This window comes from Mauremys reevesii, linkage group 3 (genome assembly GCF_016161935.1).
Source record: "Mauremys reevesii isolate NIE-2019 linkage group 3, ASM1616193v1, whole genome shotgun sequence".
NCBI classification, from domain to species: Eukaryota; Metazoa; Chordata; order Testudines; family Geoemydidae; genus Mauremys; species Mauremys reevesii.
This window is the reverse complement of record NC_052625.1, coordinates 41335380-41359739: the sequence shown is the minus strand read 5'-3', so window position 1 is coordinate 41359739 and position 24360 is coordinate 41335380. Positions and strand designations below refer to the sequence as shown.

The following is a 24360-nucleotide window of genomic DNA, read 5'->3' as shown; positions in this document are numbered from 1 at the left end:
GTGACAGTGTGATACCACCCTTAGGGGGCTTTGGCTGGGAATATACTTCAAGGGGCACAATCCCTCCTCAGTGCCCTGGGCAAGTGTGCCTGCTGTGCTATCCCAGGTTTGGGATGATCGGTGCTCTCAGGAGGTACTCAGGGGGAACAGTGCCCCATACTCTTCTAAATATAGGGACTGCTGTTAGGCCTGGCCCTCCTGCAAGAGGCTCAGAAGAATGGGAGGGAGGGAAGAAGGCTCCTTTTGTTATCCCCAAGCATCACAGACATACATCTATATTATTTATGCATGTGATACATCTCCTAATCACAGGTGCCATCTATATAATCACACAGAAAGCCAAGGTCCCACACTTTAAAGATCCCATGTTACTTTTTTGCAGGAGTAGGGAAGTTCATCCACAACCGTATGGAAGATTCTGCTTAGCACCCCAGAAGGTGGTGGGTGAAGTGATCCTTGCAAATATTTTGTAGATGAGTTTGTAAAGCACTGGGGACCCTTTGGGAATAATGGTGCTATAGCAATGTGACAGATTAGTGCTTTACATTTTTCTCTATTACAATTTTATAGCCGTCTTTTAACCAAATGAACAGACTTAGTGTAGGCATAGCTTGAAAAGGCTATATTTTAGGAATAAAATGCATGATACTTTGCACAGAATAGCTCCATTCAACCAAAAAGCTCACAATAGTTTGCAAATGTTAAGGAATTCAGCTTCACAACACCTTGCTGTAAGGGTGTGTGGCTTTATGTTCATCTTAAAGATGGGTAAACTGAGGCACAGAGTTAAAGCCACCACTTGCAAACTTATGGTTTCTAAAGCTGGGTACTTAAGTCCATATTGATGCTCAAAAGTAAGAGGTATTCAAAGTGAGCTGGGGTGCTCAGTGTATCTGAAAATCATGTCCTTGATGCCTAATTTGAGGCAGCCTTGTTTGAAAATTGTGAGCTAAGTGATTTGTGTAAGGTCAGCGGAAGAACCAAGAACTGAGCCCATGTGTCCTGACTCCTAGTCCTGTGCTCTCTCCACTCTACACACTCCTTCCTGGCTCCAGGTGCATGTTGATGTGAGACTGTGACCATATGTAGCTCTGTGTGATATAGTCAGGGTTTTTTTTCTTAACCCCCCATTTTGGTGCCATGGGAATGTGACAGTGTGGTGGCCAGACATATTTTATACAGGATTAGAAGAATCATCAAATTCCAAATCATTTATAACAAAGTTTGCTTCATTAAATCTCCACACTGGGATAGTAATACCCTGCTAAACTTACACTGTGGGGTGAGGCTGGGTTATGGTAACCTTAGACACATCTTAATAAGTCTATTTAGGGATGAAAATGATATTTGCTATTACTTATGGCCCCATCCCTCTTTCAGTGAGAGCGGGCTCAGGTCCTTGGCTTCCGTGATCAGTTCTTATAAAAATATTATATATATTGATACTAAAAGTCTTCAATTGTTTTTCTTCTGAGGCGTTGCATTTAACAGCTGCTGTTATATCCACGAGGAAGAGATTGTTAGCCAAACCGTGGTCACCCATCAAAGTCTCTCATTAGTCTAATAAATAATGACATACAACATCCCATTAGGTTTTCCTTTTAGTCAACTAGTTGTCACTGCTGTCTGAGCAGCCTGAGTTCTGCAGCATCTCTTTGGCCACTGATCTCCTAGCATCAGTAAAATCACACAAGCTTGCCAACTCGAAGTGCAGATTAATTCTGATCTTCTGACTGCATAGCTACATTGTGCAGCAGCAGGCACCGGGTTTGCTGGTATGAAGCAATATTATAGAATCTGCTTTCTAACAGTAAGATAAGGAAAACATAGATTATTGATCTTTTTCTCTCAAACAAACAGTTTTGTAACAGCTAGCGGTGGTTAGCATGCTGTATGCTCAAAAATACCCAAAGGGCTGGTCTATAATGGATTTGTGAGGGAGCCTGCCAGTATATGGGATATGCCTGATGATGGCTGAAGTCATCTGAATACAGAAAGAACTAACTGCAGGATACATTTGGTTGGGGTTCTAAAAAAAACAAAACCAAAAATCCCCCCCTGTAGGTGACTGACAATGACTGTAAACCATTATGGGCCAAGATTCCTCAGCACCTCCCCGTACACTTCATGGGAGAAGCTGTGTGATGAGCCCATTTGAAAATCTATTGTTTAGGTGCCTAAGTGGGAGCTCAGGTCTTCTAAAAATCCAGCACTTATTCAATGCTCAAATGGGGGCTGTTGGGTGCTGAAACTCTTTTGAAATTCTGGCTCTATTTCTATGATACTATGGGTCAATCAGCCAGTTTCTGAGAAGGCTGAATTTGATGTTCTTGCTATGATCCTTAGAGAGGTAATGAAATATATTGGTCTGAATGGGCCAACAGTACAGACATGACTGTCGGGTGATTAGAGCCTGGGGCTGAGAGTCAAGAGTTTTAATCCCAGCAATGTCACAAATGTAGGGCTTGCCTGCACTTGAAGCACTGCAGCATCACCTCTGCAGTGCTTCGCTGTGGACACTACCTACACCGAAGGGAGGGGTTCTCCCATCAGAGTAGGTAATCCACCTCCCCAAGCAGCCCTAGCTAGGTCAATAGAACAATTCTTCCGGCAGCCTAGCAGTGTCTACACGGGACTTAGGTCAGTTTAACTACTTGGCTCTGGGGGGGGGGGTGTGGATTTTTCACACCCCTGAATGATGTAGCTAGGTCAATCTAATTTTCTAGTGCAGACCAGCCCTCACTATGCAAACTTGTTCAAGTTTCAACCTCTGTGCCTTTGTTTCCCCATGTGAAAGATTGTATTTATTTTGGTTTCTCTAGTACCTATAGTGCTCTAGGAATCTATCAATATATAAACACAGGTAGAAAATCTAAAGAATTACAATAAGAAAATATTGCTTCATCAAATTTCCAAATTGAAAAGATGTTGTGAGGCTTAATTAATAAATATCTGTACTGTACTTTGAACTCCTCTGGTGAAAGGACCCTTTATTTGCCTCTCCAACAGCAGCAAACAAATTTAAAAGGTTACCATAATATTTTAAGGCCCGCAGTATAACCTATTATAAAGTTCTTGAAGGCTGAGTACAATCTTCTGGACTCTAAGGACCAGAGGTACAATGTTCAGAAGCATATAAGTGACTTAGGCTCCTAAGATGTGTTTGCAAAAGGGCTCAGCACTCAAGAACTTGAGTCTCATTGACTTTCAATAGGATTTGGGCTCCTAAGTCATTTAGGCCTGGTCTACACTTAAAAGTCAGGTTGACATAGCTACAATGCTCAAAGGTGTGAAAAATTCACATCCCTGAGCACCATAGCTATGCTGACCTAACCCCCAGTGTAGATGCAGCCAGGTTGACAGAGGAATGCTTCCATCAAATTCAACACCGTCACTTGGGGAGATGGAATTCTTACAGTGGTGGAAAACCCCCTTCAATCACTGTAGGAAGCTTCTGCACTACAGCAGCATTGCTACAGTGCAGCAGCCATGCCAATGTAGCACCTATAGTGTAGACACGGCCTTCAACACTTTGGAAAATGTTACCCAAGCTTTTTAATCAATGGCTTCTCTTTTTGAACTTATGATAATTAAGGCTACGTTTATGGAAGTCCAGAGACCTCCCTGCCATTCTCTGCTTCAGTCCCAGGGGCTGCAGGACTCTGGAGCTCACAGCCAGTGGGGCCCCGGCAGGGTTCCAGCAACAGGCGACAGCAGCGACAGGAGGCCTCCTCAGGGTTCCGGTGACAGGTGACAGACTCAGGAGGGGAAGGGGGATGCCTCAGGCAAGTGGCTAGGAGGGTCCCGTTTTCTCTTTGGGAAATATGGTCAACCTGCAGCTCCCAGCCACCATGGGAGGAGTGGGAACCCCACAGTTCCCAGCCACCACCGTGGTGGGGGAAACCAAGGAGCCGCAGCAGCAAAAGTCGCAGACAGGTCACGGCTTTTGTGAATTTTTGTTTATTGCCTGTAACCTGTCCATGACTTCTACTAAAAATAACCATGACAAGAATAATAATCTGGCACATGCAATTAAATGTGGAGCCAAATGCTCCTATTTCAACATCGCAATCCCTGATTTGTGAATGAAGTAGGTCTATTTCTAAATGGGAGCATCTGTGGGTGTAAAATTGTGGGCATAGTTATTTGCAGGTGCAAAATGCACCTGCAAAAGTCGATTGTTGTTGTTATCTGTATAGTCTCTAAATACCTAGGCTGGGATTTTCCAAAGTGCATAAGGGAGTTAAGTACCCATATCAAACTGAGATTTCAATGGGCACTGGACACCTAATTCACTTAGGCTCCCTTGACAATCCCAGGCCTGGAAAGAATTAAAAACTCAGATGCACTACTTTTTCCCAGATGTGTGTAAGCCTCTGAGGCACTCTTCCTAAAGCTTTGAGCTGCTCTCATCTCCACAACCACAGACTGAAGGCTGGACACTGCTCTTGCAAAAGTCCACAGAAACTGGCCACTTCATAGGGAAAAGGGTCCTTAGAATGATGTGTGCTCCTCTTTCCCAGCTGTGCTAGCAAAGCACAGACCTGAATCCAATCCTCTGCATACTAGTATTTGAAAACCTGACACACTGCTGGGACAGCAATACCCAGGAGTCTAAAGGCTGCTCAGAAACACAGCAGCAGTGCTCCCTCTGCTGGTTCGCCGCTCACACTCACTATTCCCACAGGGGTAGACATCAATTATGCTGGTCACAATGCTAGTCTTGCAGGATGAAGATGAAATTGAAGTTGCCATTGTTAAACTGGGACAACTGGATTAATTTCAAACCCACTGCAACAAGGAATTAATTAAATGTTCATATAAACTGTGCTCTTGTTTGCTCCAGCACAGGCCTCACACACCTATCAAGCGAGGAAACTATCCACTGCAAGAGGCGGATGTAAAAAAGCTCCATTCCCCATTCTTCACCCTGCTAAATCTACTCTGGATCATCGTGGCCCAGTGTTGATTCTGCTTTCTCTGTGGAAACGATGCAGTTCTTCACAGCTCCTCATTCACCAGAGGGAGGTAGCTAGTCAGTCTATAGCATCTTCTTCAGAGATGTATCCTCTGATAGTCAGAACGTTCCCTGCTGGCTGCTTTGACACTTGTGCTGCAGGAGAAAAGAAGTAAGTGAAATATACAAGAAAACTAGAATCCCCAACTAGCTGGTTCCGAAGAGATAGAACAGTCTGAACAACTTGGGGGTCGCACTCTGCTTATGTAAGCTGAGCTCATTGTACACACCAGGAACCCTGTGGCATCCCTACAAGCTCCCCGTGGTGGGGGGGCCCGAGAGCAGCCCCCGACCCGTGTGCCCTCTGTCCAGGGCAGGTGGAGGGGCCATGCTAGGCTCCCCACACCTGCCTGTGCGGGTCTTACCATGGCTGGGCTGCGACTCCCAGGCACCACCCTCAGCTGGAGCCAGGCTGGGGAAAGACCCACACAGGCAGCTGAGGGGACTTGGTCCCAAACCTGTAGCCTCCCCAAACCTGTAGCCTCCCTCCCCCTGGCACCACCAGCACAGGCGCCCTTGGGCTCCCCTGCAGGCGCCCCGTTTTCTGCCAGCACAACTTGGCAGGCAGGAGCGGAGCCTGCAGGGACAAGGGAGCTGGGGACATGTGGCAGCCAGGACAGCTCCTGGCCACAGAGCGGGAGTGCCCAGTTCACCGGCGCGAGGCCAGCTCCGACTCCGTCTCAGGCAGCTTCATTGGATCCAGCATTGCCTGCAGCCCTCAGGAAGCCAGCATTCACCCTCCACCTGCCCTGGGCCGGGTGTCCAGGAGGCGCCAACATGGGTTAGGGGCTGCTCTCGGGCACCCCGCACCACAGACAGGCTCCCAGACTGGGTCCGCATGGCTCCCAGAACTGCCCAGACTCCCTGGCCAGGCTCCACCAGTTGCTGGCCTGGCTGGAGCTTCGGGGGGAAGAGGAGGAGAAAAGTGTGGGGTCCGCTATGGCAAAAAGTGGACAGGACAGGCCTGTGCACTTTTAATAAGGTGGGATGGCCATGGCCTCTGACACCCCCCCACCCGACAGCTTGTTCTAGCTCCACTGTCTGTGTGTTCCCCATTTCTCCTTTCTGGTTTTCACAAAAATCAACATGCTTCTGCCTGTTGGTGCCTAGAACATTCCCTGAAATTTTGAAATTAATTAGATGTGGCATTCAAAATGTACTGCATTACAGATGCAGAGAAATGCTATCAAGTTACATATAAAGTTTTGCAAGCATTGCCAGTTAATCCATAGGGATACACTGACTTTCATGCAAAGACTTTAAAGCACTCTACACAGGTTCATAAATGTTATTACCCCGTTTTACAACTGATGGGTCACAGAGAGGATATGAGATTTGCCCAAAGCCATCCAGCAGCTGGAACTAGAACTGGATTGTAACTTCCAATCTGCTGTTCTGACTGTTGGCCTACCTGACTATATGGCTCAGTGACTAAAAGAATTTACCACATGCATGTAACATGCTGGCCAAGTGTGTCTTCGTCCTGCCCTGGTGGCGGGCTACAGAGAATAGCTGCTGGCTACTGCTTCTAACTAAATGAAGCCAGTACTTGGGCTCAGGCAGTAGAGCCTCATGCGTGTAGATCCAGAGATCCTGGGCTTCACTCCTTGTAGATGAACTTGCATGGTCATTGCAAAGTATACCTACCCTTGCCATTGTTGGCATCATAAGTACCTCTCCAGAAAATGGGGCATCATAGTGTCACAGGCCTGACTGAGCTCCCCCTTGTAGATACTCACCAGGCAGCTGTGGTTGGACCCATGCACTATATCAGTGTATTTCTCAGTTCCCTTCGATCTGAGCAGACTCCAACCAGTCTCTGGCCTCTTGGAGCACAAATTCTCTCTGATATCACTTCTAGGGAACAGGATGCCCATGATCCAGCTTCCCTGGGCTCCAGGACCAGTACTGACACCCCAGTTGCTCAGGCACACCCTCCACCCTCATGGGTACTTCAATTTATAGTTTAATCCTTCAGGGACATGTGACAGTTGAAGCAAGTAACAGAGACCTTGCAGAGGAGTTCCCAAAGCAATCACTCCTTATTCATAGGTGAAGCCCAGGAGATGCGTAGAATTTAGGCATATAGGGAACACCTGTACACAATTCCCTCCCTCAGAGTTCTCACTGCTTGGAAGTTTGGTTTTGGTCAGTGCCTTCAGGAGTCCCACGTGTCCTCCCCAGTTCAGCCTTTTCTCCTCTATCTCCTGCAGCTTGTTCAGGTCTGGTGGCCAAAAGGTTCCCCAGCTCAGAGAGGATGGCCCTTTGTGTTCCCTGAATCTCCAGTCTGTTTGCTTTGGGGTTTTTTTAAGCCAGTTTAACACCTTGTTTTTGTCCCTTCTGTTCTGCTGGGAATTTTCCACTTCTCCACCACCACCTCATGCAGACAACCTGGCTAGAACTGGTTTTCCCTTAGGTCACATTGTTCTAAGATCTTCCAGTCTGAATGGAAGGCTATTCAGATCAACAACTCAAGTTGTTCCTGGTCTGGAAGATAAATAATGCCTGAACTACTAGCAAATGGCTGATTCAATAACACCAAGGCAATGATACAGCAGTCTCATAACATCAGCCACAATTCATAAGTTTCACACAAACAAATTTCCAAAACCATCTCACTTAGTAACTGAGGACAAGCTCCAACCTCACAGGACCTTATAGAGTTGTTTGACACAGCACTAACAAGGAGCATGCTTCTTAACTGTGGAAAACTGCATTGTGCATGTTCAGGCGTGAAGCCTGAAATTACAAAAATTGGTCAAAATGTCCTGGGGCACAACAAGTGCCCCAGGAGACAGGGGGTTGGACTAGGTGATCTCCTGAGGTCTCTTCCAACCCTAATCTTCCATGATTCTAAGTCTGACTCCCCTGGCATAGTCATTTACATTGGTACAAAGTGGGGGTTAAATACCAGGATTTTGACCTAGTGGCATTTTACACCCACTTGGCACAGGTGTAAATGATTATCCAAGATATAATGCAGTGGAGAAGCTGGTCCAGTGTTTCCATTTCTGCCCATGAGAACTGGTTTTTTTCTTCACAGCTAATGGGACAATATTTCACAGAAGGGCAAAGTGATTTTTTAAAAAATCATCCCAGAACAAAATGATAATGTTTTCCACAAACTTTGTCCACAGCAAACCAGCTTTTTCATTTCTTCATTTTCACAGAAACGGTGGGGGCGGGGGTTCTTCTGCTTTTTTGGAAACTCCTTTGGTTTTCACAACCACCAGCAAAAATGTTGAGGTGAAGCTATCCAGCAGCTTGCATGGTTACAAAACTGCACAAAAATACCTCTCTCCTTACAATCACATGGGGAATTCCTCCCCACCCCAAATGTGCTTTCTTGACCCAAATCATGTTAATATATGGGATAAAACTAAACTCTTGTTTCTCCTAGGAACTGCTAGCAGCCACTGTATGCATACTTGTTGAAGTTCCAGTGCACAGGGTGCTACCAAGGGCTTCAAGAAGATGGATCCAGATGCAAATTCTCTCCAGAGCGGGACTCATTAACAGTTACCAACTCACCTGCATTTTGGCTGATGACATTGACAAATTTACCATACTATTCTCATTGGTCTTCACTCACATTTGGTAAATCGAATCAATGCTCCAGCCTTCATTCCAAGAGAAATGGTGGTGGGGGGAGGAAGGGTAGAAGTCTTGGAAGATAGGACCAAGGTGTGCTGAAGTGTGTGGAAGAGAAAAAAATGATGAGGTGAGATTGGAAGGGTGGTGTTAGACAGGGCTGGAGATAAGGAAAGGGGGCAGAGAAACCACTAAGGCCTGATTCTGAGAGCCTTTCAATCAAGTTAATCTTGATTTGCAGCAGTATATGTTGACTAGGGCTGACTGAAAATTTTCCATCAATATTTTTTTTTTCCACTGGAAAATTGAGTTTAATTATTTTTTTCGTGGAAAGTGTCTTTATTTGAAAAGTTTCAATTTTTCATTAGAAAACTGAAAACCCACAAAGTGAACATTTTGGGCGTGGTCGTTTTGGATATGCTCCAATAGTAGGGTGACCAGATAGCAAGTGTGAAAAATTGGGATGGGGGTGGGGGGTCATAGTAGCCCATATAAAAAATAGCCACAAATATTGGGACTGTCCCTATAAAATCGGGACATCTGGTCACCCTATCCAATAGGTTCCTTGTTGCTGGGGTCAGACTCCATGAGGGCAAGCGGTTAAGGCAGCTGCTTTGCAGACGACCATGTGCCCTGTGTGAGTTGGGAGAAGCTGAGCCTAGGAGCAGAAAGCAGGCTGTTGTCCCAAACTCTGAAGCATTTTGCAGTAAGTTAGTGATATTGTTAACCCTCTAACAGGGAAGTATGAGCATGCTAATTATATGGGGAAATGGGGAGGGAAGGGAAAAATAACTTCTATTTCAATTGTATGCTTTGAATGTTGTTTTGATTTTAGCCAAACTGTTCTAGTTAAATTGTGTGAACTAGTCTGAGTCACCAACTTTCTTTAAATGCAGTAATGGGGAAAGAGTCATTTCTATTTTACTATTCTCAGTTTTGTATTTTCTTGTAACAGGGTTTTCTTTAACTCTATACACTTATATGAGTAATTGGTTAATCAGTTGGCTGGCTAGCAGTGATTTCAGAAGAGGAAGAGTCTGCCTGGATTCCAGTGGCAGCTCCAGGCACCAGCACTCCAAGCGCATGCCTGGGGCGGCAAGCCGCGGGGGGTGCCCTGCCGATCCCTGCGAGGGCGGCAGTCAGGCAGCCTTCAGCGGCTTGCCTGCGGGAGGTCCGCCGGCACCGTGGATTCGGGTGGCAATTTGGCGGCAGGTACACCGAATCCGCGGGACCGGAGGACTTCCCTCAGGCAAGCCACCGAATCCACGGGACCGAGGACCTCCTGCAGGTGTGCCACCGAAAGCAGCCTGACTGGTGTGCTTGGGGTGGCAAAAAATCTAGAGCCGCCCCTGCTGGATTCCAGCTGAAGATTCCTACAAACAAGTGGAGGGAAGATGTTGTTTTAGACTCAGCAGACGGTATAGATTTGGTGATCAAAGACTCTAACTGAGAATTAGGTGAACAAAACCTAAGCTTTTGGGAACTTTCAGTTTCTTTTCACTGTATTTTCTTTTCACTGTTCAGATTTTAATTTGTTTTCCTTATTTTGTTTATGTATAACTGAAGGTAATGGCTGAGGATTATAAAATAGCCATGTCATGCTGTAAAAATAGATTTTTTTTAATCAAAACATGTTGTTTAATTAAATTAATTTCTTTAGTTCCTTTTTGGGACTTTAATGTGGGGAGGTTGACCTTGTGCAATCCTTGCTGAAAATCCTTAGAGATTGAACTCTGGATCTCCAGCTATTTCTATAGGAGTTGGGTTGGTTTTTTTAAGGCACTGGAGATGGGAAATGAAGTGAACTGTAGCTCACCCAAAGGTTACAAATAGACAAATCAGAAATAAAAAATGTATTAGCGAGCTGGAGTTAGAGGGATTGGGATAACCTAGAGTTAGGGCAGGGTTCTAAAGTTGCCTAGAGTTCAGAGCCAGGGTTTTGTTTATGGGGCACTATACCATGCCAGTTATCTATAGATCTCAAAGCACTTTCCAAAGGGAAGGTAGATAAGATTTTTTTCCAATGGGGAAACTGAACTGAAAAACTTACTTGCACAAGATTATGGAGTAGGTCAGTGGAGGAGCTGAGACTAGAACGCTGGCTTCCTGGGCCAGTACAGTATCAGGTCTGGCCCATCTGTAACTGGAGTGTTTCAAATGATGGGAAGCAAAGGCACTGAGATGCATTGAAAGTAGGACCCCCTCACTGTCTAAATGAAAAGCAGAGAATTGGAAGAGACAAAGGAAATAAAGCAGTGGGTATATTAGAAAGCGATTCAATGTTTATTTGTGTTATACATTGTTTTCAACCTACAATAATATGATTTAATGGGGGTTGGTGATCTCTAGCAAAAATAAAATAAAATCTCAAAAACCTATCCTGGTTTTGGATGAGAATAAGGGGCCGGATGAGCAAGTGTCGCTTCAGATCCAGTCCTTGCCCCATATTCACTGAGGATGAGGGTTACCGCTCTCTTTTTCTATTTGGAAAAGCTGAGATGCATTAGGCACATGCCCAGGCAGACAGTCCAAGTCTTTTTTCCCCCTGATAATGTTGTTGTAGCCGTGTCGGTCCCAGGATATTAGAAAGGCCACCACCAGAAACTGATCCAATAAAAGATGTTACCTCACCTACCTTGTCTCTTTTTTCCTTGACAGACACTTAAAAGTCCATGGTAGCATTATGCTGGCTTTACTTGGCAATGGTAAGCTGGGGAAAGAGGCTGATTTCCCACTAGATTGCCTGTATTTACAGGCTTGTGGTTGGAATGTCAGGAGCTCAGAAAAAGGTTGGCCATTGAAAGACAGCTGATGTATGGTAGTTGGGTTTTTTAATCTTTGTCACTTGTTGGGTTCAAATACAGACTTCAGCTCATTAAAGATAGAAAGCGAGACCAGGACTTAGGCTTCTTGGGTTCTCTTCCCACTCTGCCACCTACTCACTAGGCCTAGTTACTCCATTCTTTTGCTTAAACCAAGGCATATGGAGGAGGGAGCGCTCCCATTATTGTAGGTCCTTTCCTGTGAAACTTAGAGCAGCCTCTAATTAATAGGACTATCACTCTGTGGGCCCAAAGAATAACTGTAATGCCAGTGCATCTGACCACACCCCCAAAAGATTCCTGACATGCCCCTGAGCCATCCTTGAAGCCAAGTGCAGGGAGCACGGCCAGTGTACAGCCCTTATCCCATTTCTGTACCATCTGAGGAGGCCGCATATACGGGGATTATTCTCAGGGGGCCATTCGTTCCTAATGTAAGGTCTCTTTGTGCTGCCACTTTAGCCTAAAGGAGCCTTAGTATAACTAAGACCAGGCCTACACTTAAAAAATTAGATCAACCAACTACATTGCTCAAGGCTGTAAAAAAAGGAAAAAAAAAAGTTGTGCCCTGTGAGATATTGTTATATTGACCTTATCTCTGGTGTAACCCGTGCTAGATGGACAGAAGAATTCTTCCATCAACCTATCTCCTGCCTTTGGGAGAGGTAGATTAACTACATTGATGGGAAAACCCCTTCCATTGCTATAGGAAGTATCTATGCTACCGTGTTACAGCAGCACAGCTGCAGTGCGCTAGCTGGGCTGTGGTGGCAGCTGTAGTGCAGAGCAGTGGCTCTCAACCTTTCCAGACTACTGTACCCCTTTCAGGAGTCTGATTTCTCTTGTGTTCCCCAAGTTATACCTCATTGAAAAACTACCTGCTTACAAAATCAGACATAAAAATACAGGTGTCACAGCACACTATTACTAAAACATTGCTTACTTTCTCATTTTGACCGTATAATTATAAATTCAATTGGAATAGAAGTAGTGTACTTATATTTTAGTGTACAGTATATAAAGCAGTATAAATGAGTCATTTATGAAATTTTAGTTTGTACTGACTCCGCTAGTGCTTTTTATGTAGCCTGTTGTAAAACTAGGCAAATATCTAGATGACTTGATGTACCACCCCTGGAAGACCTCTGTGTACTCCCGGGGGTACACATACCCTTGGTTGAGAACCACTGATGTTGACATACCCTGAGGATCAGGCCTACTACGTGGAGTTGGTTAAGTCACTTAATCAGTCAGTGCCTCAGTTTCCCCAGCTCTAAATGGGCTAATATTGTCCACCTTTCTTGAGTTTTGGGGATGCATTAATGTTGATTTAGTGCGGTTGGAGACTGAGCACTTTAGAAATGCCATTGTTATTTATAGATAGCATTATAAATAATCATTTAAGTAGTGCACTGCTTTTGGTATCAAAATAACCCTGTGCCATGTTCTGCATCCCCGTTGAACTGAAGGCAGAACTGGTCTCCCCCTGACTTCCTGCTGCACTCAGGGAGGGAGACATCACATGCTTCCCCTGCAGTGTTAGAGAGCTTCTGTCTCATCACAGCAGCAGCAGGCGGCCTGTGCAAGGCGGGGGTAGAGGATGTGTAGCTGCTGTCTGTGCAGCCAGAGGAGTGAAGAGAAACAATCTCTTATTTATGTGCGGGAAGAGGAAATGCTTTAAAGAAATGAAAAAATAATGAAGCTGAGTCCAACACACAGCACAAGCAGAGGGAAAAGGAAAAAACCCGAGAGCCTAGTGGTCAGGGCCCATTAAACCGGTTAATAATTTATCTGTGGTGGTGCAGCTGTGGCTGCCTCTGCTCACGTAGGACTTGGAGGAGCGAGCGGGGCTCAGGAAGCGGAAGGCTGAGGCTGCACGTACAGGGGCAGACTTCGGAGCGCTCGCGGCACGTGTCACGTCTCCAAGGGCTCCCAGAGGCGCTTATTGTACAGAGAGCCCTGCTCAGCTCAGTGACAAAGAAACAAGAGGCCTTATTCCACCTGTTGCAAAGAGCGGCCCTTCTACACAAACACTCCTGCCTCTGTTTAACTCCTCCATAGCCAACTTGTGTTGCTCTGGCTCTGTTGGTTTTTAGTGCCATTGCTTTCCTGCTTCCTCAGTCTGTCTCACTCCTACCCTCCCTGATTCTCCTCTCTCGCTGGTATTGTAAATCAGGACTCAGTGAAATCAATGGAGTTACTGGCGAGAGTGAGAAAAGAATCAGGCTCTCTGTGTCTCACTGTGGGAGCTTCTCTTTCCCCATCATCTTCTCTGCAAACACCCCCATTAGTGCTCTGCTTTCATTGTGTCTGTTCCCACTCCTACCCTTCTGTTTGATGCAATTTTTATACTTATTTGTTATTCTCTTGTATGCTCAGTTTCATGGTAGCTGCTTTCCCCTCCTGCCAGCTGCTGAATTCTTCTATACAGCAGAACTGTGCAAAATTTTCATCACACATTTCGTTGTGAAACTGGAATTCACATCAAAATTACCCTGCTTTTGCTTTTTACATATTTTTGGTGTTTTTTGTTTTTTTTTTTAAATTGCACTTGAGAACAGGCTGTTTTCAGGGGCGATGGCTCAAGGATGGGTCCAGAAAGGACAACATTTTGCTTAAAACAAGTGGTGTTTCAAGCAAAATGAGGCCATTTTCTTGCACAGGTGGGTTTTCAGCAAATACATGTAGCCTTTGGCGTTTGTGCATTTTTTCATGGACAGACCCCATGTCATATAACTTTAAATAATGTCTTTGCAGATGGAAAATCACCAGACACAAAATGATGAAAATGTTAGCAAAAATCAATCCCTATTTCTTCCCTCAGTTTTTGCTGTGCACAATGTATATTGCCAGGGGCGGCTCTAGGCACCAGCGGCAGGCAGCGCCCAGGGGGCGGCTCCTGGGGAGGTGGCTGGGGCGGTGCCCCGGCATGCGCCCGGCATGCCGCGGCCGGCGCCGGCGGACCGCGCCGGGCGCGCTGCGGCGCGGTCGCGGCTTCCGCCCGCCCCGGTGAGCCCCCGGTTGCCGCCAGGCTCGCAGGTCGCCGGTCCGCCGCTCTCGCCCCTGTGACCTGCCGCAGGCATGCCGAGGGCGAGCCCCCAGGAGCCGCTCCCAGGATGCGGGGAGCCGGAAGGGGACCCGAGGGGGGACTGGGGGGAGGGGGGGGCAGCGCTCCGCGCTGCTTGGGGCAACCTACTTTGTAGAGCCGCCCCTGTATATTGCACAATCCAATATACATTGCTCCCCCATAAAGTCGGAAAGTCCTTCTAATGGAAGCTGCTTCCACCATTGTCAGATGTTCTCTGCTTGTTGCTGGGTGAAATATTTTGGCCAAAACTATATTTTGGTAAAATGCAGATTTGGTGCCATCAAAATCTTTCGTGAATTGCTGTCAGTTTTGCTGAACTTGTTTGGGGAGGGAGCAGGAAGAAATTCCAAAAAAGTTGTAATGTTTTGTTTCAACATTTTTCAAAATGAAACGTAGATTTTTTGGTTCAAATGACTTTGTTTAGAAATTTCCTTTAACTTACTGTTTTAAAAGATCAAAAATACTCTATAAATGAAACTCAAAATTCTGTTTGACCCAAAATGATTTTTTTTACTTTTTGATTTGATAAAAATGCTTTAAAAATTCATTTCTAGATTGAGAAATCTAGAAAAAACCCATCTTTTTGGACTTCCCAGAGAACCAAGAAATATTTTATTCACACAGTTCTCCTGCTTAAGTCTTCTGTAGCCAAAATGCCATGCTTCCGCTTTTCACTGCTTCATTGTGGCTGCTTTCTTCAATGTGTTTAACTCTTTGGGCACTGCTCCCTCTCTGTCTCTGCTCTTTCGTTGTTTTTGCTCTCATCTACTCTCTCTGCTAACCACCCTGAGCACACCCATCCACCCCCATTTATCTCACTTGTATCCTCCATCCTTGCTCTGTTGTGTAACAGCAGTTTTGAGAGATCTTGCTTGTGAAAGTGAATTAACAAGGGACCATTAGAGAGAAGGTTCTCTGCCCTGAGAGGAATCTTTAATTATGTGTGTAGAGCCTGATTCTTGGATCTGCTCCAGCAGCTTTGCATTACTTTGGCATCACACTGCTGCCATTACCAGCTCTCAAAAGGTCCCCCTGGTGAAAAAGGAACCCTGGGTGGCAGGGAGACACATCCACATCAGTATAGGGGGTGTTCCTGGGAGAAAGGAAATGTGTCTGGGATACCCCTTCATCTACACAGTCCCTGGCTGCCAGAACAGCCACTTGGGTCTGAATAGCTGTGTATAACTTTTGGGGTATGTCCACACTACCTGCTGGATCAGCAGGTAGCCATCAATCTATTGGGGATTGATTTATTGCATCTCCTCTAGATGTGAAGAATTGATCCCCAAACATGCTCCCCATTGACTCTGGAACTCCACCAGGGCAAGAGGTGGAAGCAGAGTCAACAGGGGAGCTGCAGCCGTCAATCCTGCACCATGAGGATGGAAGGTAAGTTGATCTAAGATATCAGAGGGGTAGCCGTGTTAGTCTGGATCTGTAAAAGCAGCAAAGAATCCTGTGGCACCTTATAGACTAACTGACGTTTTGCAGCATGAGCTTTCGTGGGTGAATACCCACTTCTTCGGATGCAAGTAGTGGAAATTTCCAGGGGCAGGTTTATATATGCAAGCAAGAAGCAAGCTAGAGATAACAAGGTTAGTTCAATCAGGGAGGATGAGGCCCTGTTCTAGCATTTGAGTGAAAACCAAGGGAGGAGAAACTGGTTCTGTAATTGGCAAGCCATTCACAGTCTTTGTTTAATCCTGAGCTGATGGTGTCAAATTTGCAGATGAACTGGAGTTCAGCAGTTTCTCTTTGAAGTCTGGTCCTGAAGTTTTTTTGCTGCAGGATGGCCACCTTAAGATCTGCTATTGTGTGGCCAGGGAGGTTGAAGTGTTCTCCTACAGGTTTTTGTATATTGCCATTCCTAATATCTGATTTGTGTCCATTTATCCTTTTCCATAGAGACTGTCCAGTTTGGCCAATGTACATAGCAGAGGGACATTGCTGGCGTATGATGGCGTATTATATGCTTCAGGTTTTCTGTGGGCGAGGACTGGCCTGCCACCCAAGGCCTGTGACAGTGTGGGATCATTGTCCAGGATGGGTTGTAGATCCCTGATGATGCGTTGGAGGGGTTTTAGCTGGGGACTGTATGTGATGGCCAGTGGAGTCCTGTTGGTTTCTTTCTTGGGTTTGTCTTGCAGTAGGAGGCTTCTGGGTACATGTCTGGCTCTCTTGATCTGTTTCCTTATTTCCTTGTGCGGGTATTATCGTTTTGGAAATCCTTGATGGAGATTTTGTAGGTGTTGGTCTCTGTCTGAGGGGTTAGAGCAGATACGGTTGTACCTCAGTGCTTGGCTGTAGACAATGGATCATGTGGCGTGCCCGGGATGGAAGCTGGAGGCATGAAGTTAGGCATAGCGGTCGGTAGGTTTTCGGTATAGGGTGGTGTTAATGTGACCATCACTTATTTGCACATGGTATCTAGGAGGTGGACCTCCCGCCCACAGACAACCTGCCAACCTGAAGCATATTCTCACCAGTAACTGCACACTGCACCATAGTAACTCTAATTCAGGAATCAATCCATGCAACAAACCTCGATGCCAACTCTGCCCACATCTACACCAGCGACACCATCACAGGACCTAACCAGATCAGCCACACCATCACCAGTTCATTCACCTGCATGTCCACCAATGTAATATATGCCATCATATGCCAGCAATGCCCCTCTGCTATGTACATCGGCCAAACTGGACAGTCTCTATGGAAAAGGATAAATGGACGCAAATCCTATATTAGGAATGGCAATATACAAAAACCTGTAGGAGAACACTTCAACCTCCCTGGCCACACAATAGCAGATCTTAAGGTGGCCATCCTGCAGCAAAAAAACTTCAGGACCAGACTTCAAAGAGAAACTGCTGAGCTTCAGTTCATCTGCAAATTTGACACCATCAACTCAGGATTAAACAAAGACTGTGAATGGCTTGCCAACTACAAAACCAGTTTCTCCTCTCTTGGTTTTCACACCTCAGCTGCTAGAACAGGGCCTCATCCTCCCTGACTGAACTAACCTCATTATCTCTAGCCTGCTTCTTGCTTGCTTATATATACCTGTCCCTGGAAATTTCCACTACATGCAGCTGACTAAGTGGGTATTCACCCTCAAAAGCTCATGCTCCAAAACGTCTGTTAGTCTATAAGGTGCCACAAGACTCTTTAATGGAATCATGCTGAGTCATTGTTGATATGAAGAAGTTGGAGAGATACTGTGCCCTGCTTTTAGACTGAGAGTCTCTATATGGGACAGGCAGCAGAGCAAGACAGGGCAAATCCAATCATACTTACGAGTGTGTGTAACACCCTGGAGAATGTATGGTGTCCCCCAGATGCCCTATCCAAGGATATGACTCTGCTATAACACCTCTAAAGGTAGGCTCTTTAGCACAACCTATAGCAATTCCTGTGTTTAATGCTGCAGGTTCCTTATTCAATACCCTGTGCCGGCCAAAATATCAGCATTACATAAATAGGGACATGTTGGGATTCAAATGGCAGCAGGCCTCAGACGGTGGGGGAATGAGCTCAACCCAAAGGAAGTAAGCTACAAATATTGTAAACTAATGATCAGTGTGTGTGGCTATGAATCTCCCTCTGTGCTTGACCCATAGAGGATGTGATATTGCAGTAATTCTCAGTCTAAGAGCCTGGCTTTTAAAATCAGGCTGTAGAGATTCATGCTTTCCACTCTGGCAATCCCCGGCTCAATCCCTGGTGAGGTGTGGTCCTGATGGAAGCCATCACATGTGAATGTTGGGGGGAGGGAATCATTGTACCCAGTCTTAGATTTGTAGAACATGTATATTTCTCCTTCTGTGGGACACAAACTATCAAAATTATTTGATTTTTATGACTCTCACCAAAGGGATAGATTGAGCCCGGCCCTGATCAAAGGCACAAGAAGACAATGCTTAATTTGTGGCAGCGCTGAGCCCCAGCACCTCCAGGCTTGGCAGTTCATAGCCCTGGCACCTCTGGACTTACTACATCAGTTATAAAAGTAAATCAAAAAATTGCTTGAGCCTTGGCACCTCTTTGATTACAAATTAAACACTCCAAGGAGCCTAGTCCTACTGATAGGCATCAGGAATAATCTGGATTGGTAGTTTTAGCATTGCTCCATGGTAGCACTGCTGCTGGCTCTGGTTCATTAAAGGGAACAGGAAGAGGGTAGGGGCAGAGCTGGCCTGGTGTGGATGACAAATTTTTCTGCACTAGAACTGGGTGAATAACAAACTTTTTTAGTTCTGAAAAGTGGGGGGTGGGGAAACGTTTCTTGTTGAACTGACAATTAAATTTTCCAAAAATTTTGGTGAATCAGAAAGTTTAAAAAAAAAAAAGTTAGGTCAAAACTAAATGTTCATTTTGACCTCATTCCGTTTTTGTTTCAATTTTGGCAAAAGCAAGGGAAGACTACAACACTTCCTTACACTGATTCCCAACAAGGCATCAGGGCTTGAAATGGGAACTCAGTTCCTTTCTCCTATTGGCTTCTTCTCTATCCCATCTCCCTTGAGTGCTCCTGACACCCCTTTCTCAGCCTACTGCCTGCTTTCCCCTTTAGCGATTTACTTTGAGCCCTGCAGTGTAATTGGAAATAAAGGCATGAAACTGGGAAATGGAAAAATCAGAAGAAACTCCTCAAAGGTGAGAGGAGTGATACTGTGGAATAACTTCCCACAGGAAATGCAGGTCTTTTTGCTTGGAACATCTAAAATGCAACTGGAGAATAAACTGTATGAAAATTCTGAGTTAGCTCTCAAGAGGGCAATCTAATGACCTAATAAATTGTTAGCATGTCTAACTTCTAACCATGCTGGATTAGAGGGACAATTCTGCACAACTGTCCATCAATATCAACAGCAGTGACATTTATGGCATAGGGAGGCCAAGACAAACAGTGACGTAATTAAAAAATCAGTGGCTACTTTTGAAAATTTGGCTTCATATTACACTTCTCTAATCCTTGTATATGGTGCCTATCACCTTACTATCAGAACGCTGTGGATACCAATCAGAGGCTTCAACCAATGTAGACCTTGCAGAGGAAGAACAAAGCAACACAAATAATCCCAGAGCTTTTTAATTAAATATAACAAGGTAACCACAATGATGAATAGGTGGTGCTTCTTAACAAAGAAGAGCAACAATTCCCTTGCTGTGTAGATAACGTGTATGAAGATGAAGCAATACAGGAACAAAGCAAATTGGTTCTGGGGCCTGAGGAGGTCCTGGCATCCTTCAGCAGGCTGTGGACAAAGGGGCAGAAATGTGATATTGAAGGGCCATGTTATATATGCCATGTGAAAAGACTCCTCTGCTCATGTTCCTTGCCTTTGTGACCATAAACTGTCACTGATATGATGCATGGACAAACTCTCAGATTGAGACCCAGTGCAATTCTGTTTGAACAGAGAGATGAATTAGACTGAGCTGTGGAACCGCTTGGCCTGTGCTGATTGTCATATACTCAGGACTCCCAAAATTCTTGGCTATGAGTCTAGAAAGGTTGTTTGATGTAGGGCTGGGCTCCATAGTTGTTGTACTTGTATCTCCTGCTATCTTTCTGCTTTGGGCATCTCAGACAGGTTCAGTAATGCTCTGATCATTCTTTATAAACAGCAGGGTGGAAAAAAATTATCCTACGAATTTTTCTTTTAATGCCTGGATAACCAGTTAAACTAATTGCTAGCAATTTGTGCACAAACCACTCAAATGTGAACTGTTACCCATTTCCTATTCTTTTCCCTCTCTTGCAGGGGGTCACTCTTGGTATGTGAACCCAGTCTCCCAGAATAGCCTTCCACAACTTCTGGTCAGCACAACACTCCAAGTTCCGGGTACCTCTATACTTATTTTTTCTTCAGTCAAGATGGACTTTAAGTCTATTAAACACTTGGCAGCTGCTTTATGTGCTAACACAGGAATTCCAGCAGTTACTTCTCTCCCTAACTTTTTTTTTTATATTGAGGACATATGGCCAAATTCAGCCTTGATGTAAGCAGGAGCATCTGAGGAGCTCCTTTTATTTACTTGAGGGCTGAATTAGGCCAGGCTTTTTCCATTCTGTCCTTGCCACTGATAGATTCCTGAATTCACTTTGAGAGACTGCACATGCTAGTAGGGTAAATAATGTCATAGTAATTCCCAATAACACAGGTACAGGTTACTCCTTTTCAGGGTGGGGGAATGGTACTCATTTTCCCTCTTCCCATCTGAGACATATTTGAGCCATCAGGAGAGCTAGCTATTTCATGATCCCTAATGCCTTCATGTGGAAATGAATTTAACTGGTGAATCTTGTACAGCATAAAGTTATCATCTGCAACTTCAACCTTAAGCAGTATCTTTCCGTTCAACAGTACCTGCTCAATGTGTGCTACTGAAAGAAAGAGGGGCAGTTTACCTATTGAAGGGTTGCCCATCAGGGCTGTAATAGCAGATCTCAGCAACACTTGCTCCATTTTTCCTATTGGTTTGGCAGTTTTAGGCATCACCTTTCCCCATTTGCAGCCATTAGTTTGGACACAATGTGTCTTAAGTTCAGAGCTAATTGGGTTTCCCTACAAGTGAACTGCTATCTGGCCTGTTCCTTCAGATCCTGCTGTTTCTCTCATTTTTCTATGGGCATAGCACCTGCTGTTCAGATCAACTATCACACCTGTTTGCTTTGCTACACTTGGGGTTTGGTCCTTTAACCATCCCTCTAATTCTTTAGAACACACCCTCAATCTGTTCTAGTCACAGGCCGTGTTCCCTCTAATTTTTCCAACCCATGTGCGGAATTAATTTTGTAGTGTGCACCAATATCGCACAACAAAATTCGTGTAGTGGGGATGAGGGGTTTGGAGTGTAGGAGGAGACAGGGTTGGGGCATGAGGGCTCTGGCAAAGGAGAGCTCTCCTTCCCCCACACTGCTTGCAGCAGCATCTGGGCTGGGGGAGTCAGAGGCATCTCTTCCCTCCACCTGCAGCAGCTTCTGAGCTTCAGCTGCAGGAGATGCACCCCTTCCTGGGCCTGAGGTCTGGGCCTGGGTCATGCCTGGGCCCTGAGGCTGGGCTGCAGCAGGTCTGGGGCTTGGTTAGGATGGGTCTGGGGGAGGGGTGCCCGTCCCCTGGCTGGTCTCTGGGCAGCTTTCCTGAGTGCCTGTGCAGCACTAAATAAATGTGGCCCCACAGCTTATAGGGAATTTAGGTCACAGGACCTCTTTGACAGGCTCCACTGTAGAAATTTCTATCCCTGAGCCATAGAGTATGCTGGCCCCTTCAAGTAGAGTCCAGATTCTGTCCTATTCTGTGTTCCTGATGAAAATGAAGAAATTCTGGGATTTGTAGTGCAGAGGGACCATGGGAGTTAGATTCTGGTGAGGAATTCTGGGAAGGGGCTGGCTGTATAAGCTACTTTTCACCCATATAGAAGGAGTTTGGGGAGGTTTTCAAGAGGGGCTTGTACAATGGGTCTTGCTTCCTTTATTCCCAGATCCCAGGGTCTGAGCTTCTGGCAGAGGGTGAAGGGAAGAAAAGTGCCTGGTCCATCAGGAGAATGCTGGACTTCTCTTGTGGTGTTTGTTTTGATCTATAATTCCTCTTGAAGGGGAGAAATTGGAGTACTAAACTATTCAACCAGTGAGGGGGAAAAAATGCATTCATATGGCTGACCAGGCTCCAGGTTTTTTGCCGCCCCAAGCACGCATGCGCACACGCAAAAGCCAGAGTGCTGCTGCCAAATCAAAAAAGGGCCGGAGTGCCACCCCTTGAAAAGTGCTGCCCCAAACACATACTTGGGATGCTGGAGCCTAGAGCCGGCCCTGCCCGGGAAGCCACTCTTACCTCGCTCTATCTAGCAGGCAAACCAGTAACTAGTACAAGTAATAGCAGACTAAAGGGGGGAGGGATAGCTCAGTGGTTTGAGCACTGGCCTGCTAAAGCCAGAGTTGTGAGCTCAATCCTTGAGGGGGCTATTTAGGGATCTGGGGCAAAAATCTGTCTGGGGATTGCTTTGAGCAGGAGGTTGGACTAGATGACCTCCTGAGGTCCCTTCCAACCCTGACATTCTATGATCTATGAACTTTTCTCCAGTGTATTTTTTTAAGTCTCTGGAGTTAATGTGTAAGATCCTGTTGTGAGTTCACATTTTTGGGTTTGACTCTGACTGAATGGAAGTTTTCTCAAATTAACCTTTGTGGAGATTTGGAAATATTTTAAACTTGGACCATGTGGAAAACACACATCTGGGTCATGCCTCCCCCTGTTTACACTGTCACCTGTACTCACATATCCAGATGGTGACTGCAGACGCATCTGCTCCATCTTCTCTTTGTGCTGCCGCTGCTTTTCCTTCTCCTCATATTGGTATTTCAGCATAGTCAGCTCCATATCCAGCCGCATCTTCTCCAGCTCAGTCTCAGCCACTTGAGCCATCCTAGAGTTTGGCTGCTCCATCTCCACCCAGGTGTTGATCTCACCATCATTGGTAATATGTTCTGGTTGCAGAGAATCCAGTTCTGCCTGTGAATTAGTCTCCATGCGCAGGTCCTGATCCCTAATGTCTGGTGGCTCTGTCACCCCAGATGTCCCTGACGATGTATTTTCAGGGGTGTCCTAGTCCATAGATCAGGGAAAATCATCCACTCCTATTTAACTGATACAAACTATTGAAACAATCTTCTGGTAAATGTTTTTCACCCAGCTCAGCTGAGCCAGATGCAGGCTGGCAGCCCAACTATATATAGAAAGCTACTACACTTGACTATTCAAAGCCCTGTCTGAACTACTAGAAAGTCAGAGGCTCCACTTACATTGTGGTGAAAAGCAGCAGCATTTGCTATGGGGCAAGAGGGGCTCCCCCACAAAACTTTGTCCCCCTGACTTGTCATAGTTCTACATGCTCTGTTATGTCTTCCACATTTTCCCCCTCTTTCTCCTCAACTTCAGATGCAGTCAGTAGTCAAGTAAACTTCCCCTCCCTGACCCCAAATCTGAGTAGATGGGACCTAACCCTGCCCCATAACCAGATCAAAGCGCTGGACTAAAACCCATGGCCTTAGAACACTTCAACTGTGGGTCAGTTAGAAAGTCAATGAAGAAAAAACATAGGGGACAAATCTCTGATTCAAGTCTAGTGGATGGTGGTCGATCAGATATGAAATTAGCGTCCCCTTAGAACCATGGAGTCATGATACTCTGCTACCATCTTAGATGTATCTGGCCAGGAGAGAAATGTTTTGCTACTCTGAATTAATTTCTGTCAGTTCATAAATATGAGATGCCAATGAAGATGAGACGCCTCCCTGTCTGGGGATTAGTAATAGGCTAAATAACAGCAGCAGAATGGGTTGAATGGCTTTCAGCAGACCCAGGAGTTATGTAGGGATCATGCCACTGACAGGTCTGCCCTCTAGGCTTATGGAAAGCCACACTATTTACATAATGTATGCAAGAAGCATACGCAAGAGCTTTGAATAAAATATCTGTAGAGAGAAAATGTGAAACTCTTCCCTGGAGTTATATTTTAAAGCCTATGACAGAAGGTGAAGAAAATAAACTGCAGAAAACTATTACTCTTACCATAGAGGTCTTAGGTACAAAGCTAGAGGAGACAGAAATGAGGCTGGATAATGCTGAATTCACAGGCAGTAGCCACAGTTTTACAAGTCTTTCACTGTCCCATGCAGAAAACTCAACACCAGCTGCCCCAGTTTAATCTAGATATCAGCACAAAGTTCAAACCCAGATTTGTGCAAACTGCCATGCTGATGTCACAGGTTCTACACTATGCTGTCGTCATAATCCAGCTGTTGCTACAACATCCTAAATGCTCTGTTGCTAAGGGCC

At 45.5% G+C, this 24360-nt stretch overlaps 1 protein-coding gene and 1 long non-coding RNA gene across 2 annotated transcripts; both read right to left on the bottom strand.

The window, feature by feature from the left end:
* Positions 1-448: 448 nt before the first annotated feature.
* Positions 449-10813, bottom strand: LOC120401734. Its single transcript, XR_005596686.1, has 3 exons — positions 10659-10813; positions 8610-8706; positions 449-5113 (listed from the first exon to the last, which is right to left on the bottom strand). It is a non-coding gene; the product is annotated as an uncharacterized LOC120401734 (long non-coding RNA).
* An 8696-nt stretch (positions 10814-19509) lies between these two features.
* On the bottom strand, positions 19510-24279 carry LOC120400571 (transmembrane protein 247-like). Its single transcript, XM_039529298.1, has 3 exons — positions 24094-24279; positions 22801-23127; positions 19510-19776 (listed from the first exon to the last, which is right to left on the bottom strand). Exons 1-3 carry the CDS (start codon positions 24094-24096, stop codon positions 19510-19512), a joined length of 597 nt encoding a protein of 198 aa, XP_039385232.1. The 5' UTR covers positions 24097-24279.
* Positions 24280-24360: the final 81 nt, after the last annotated feature.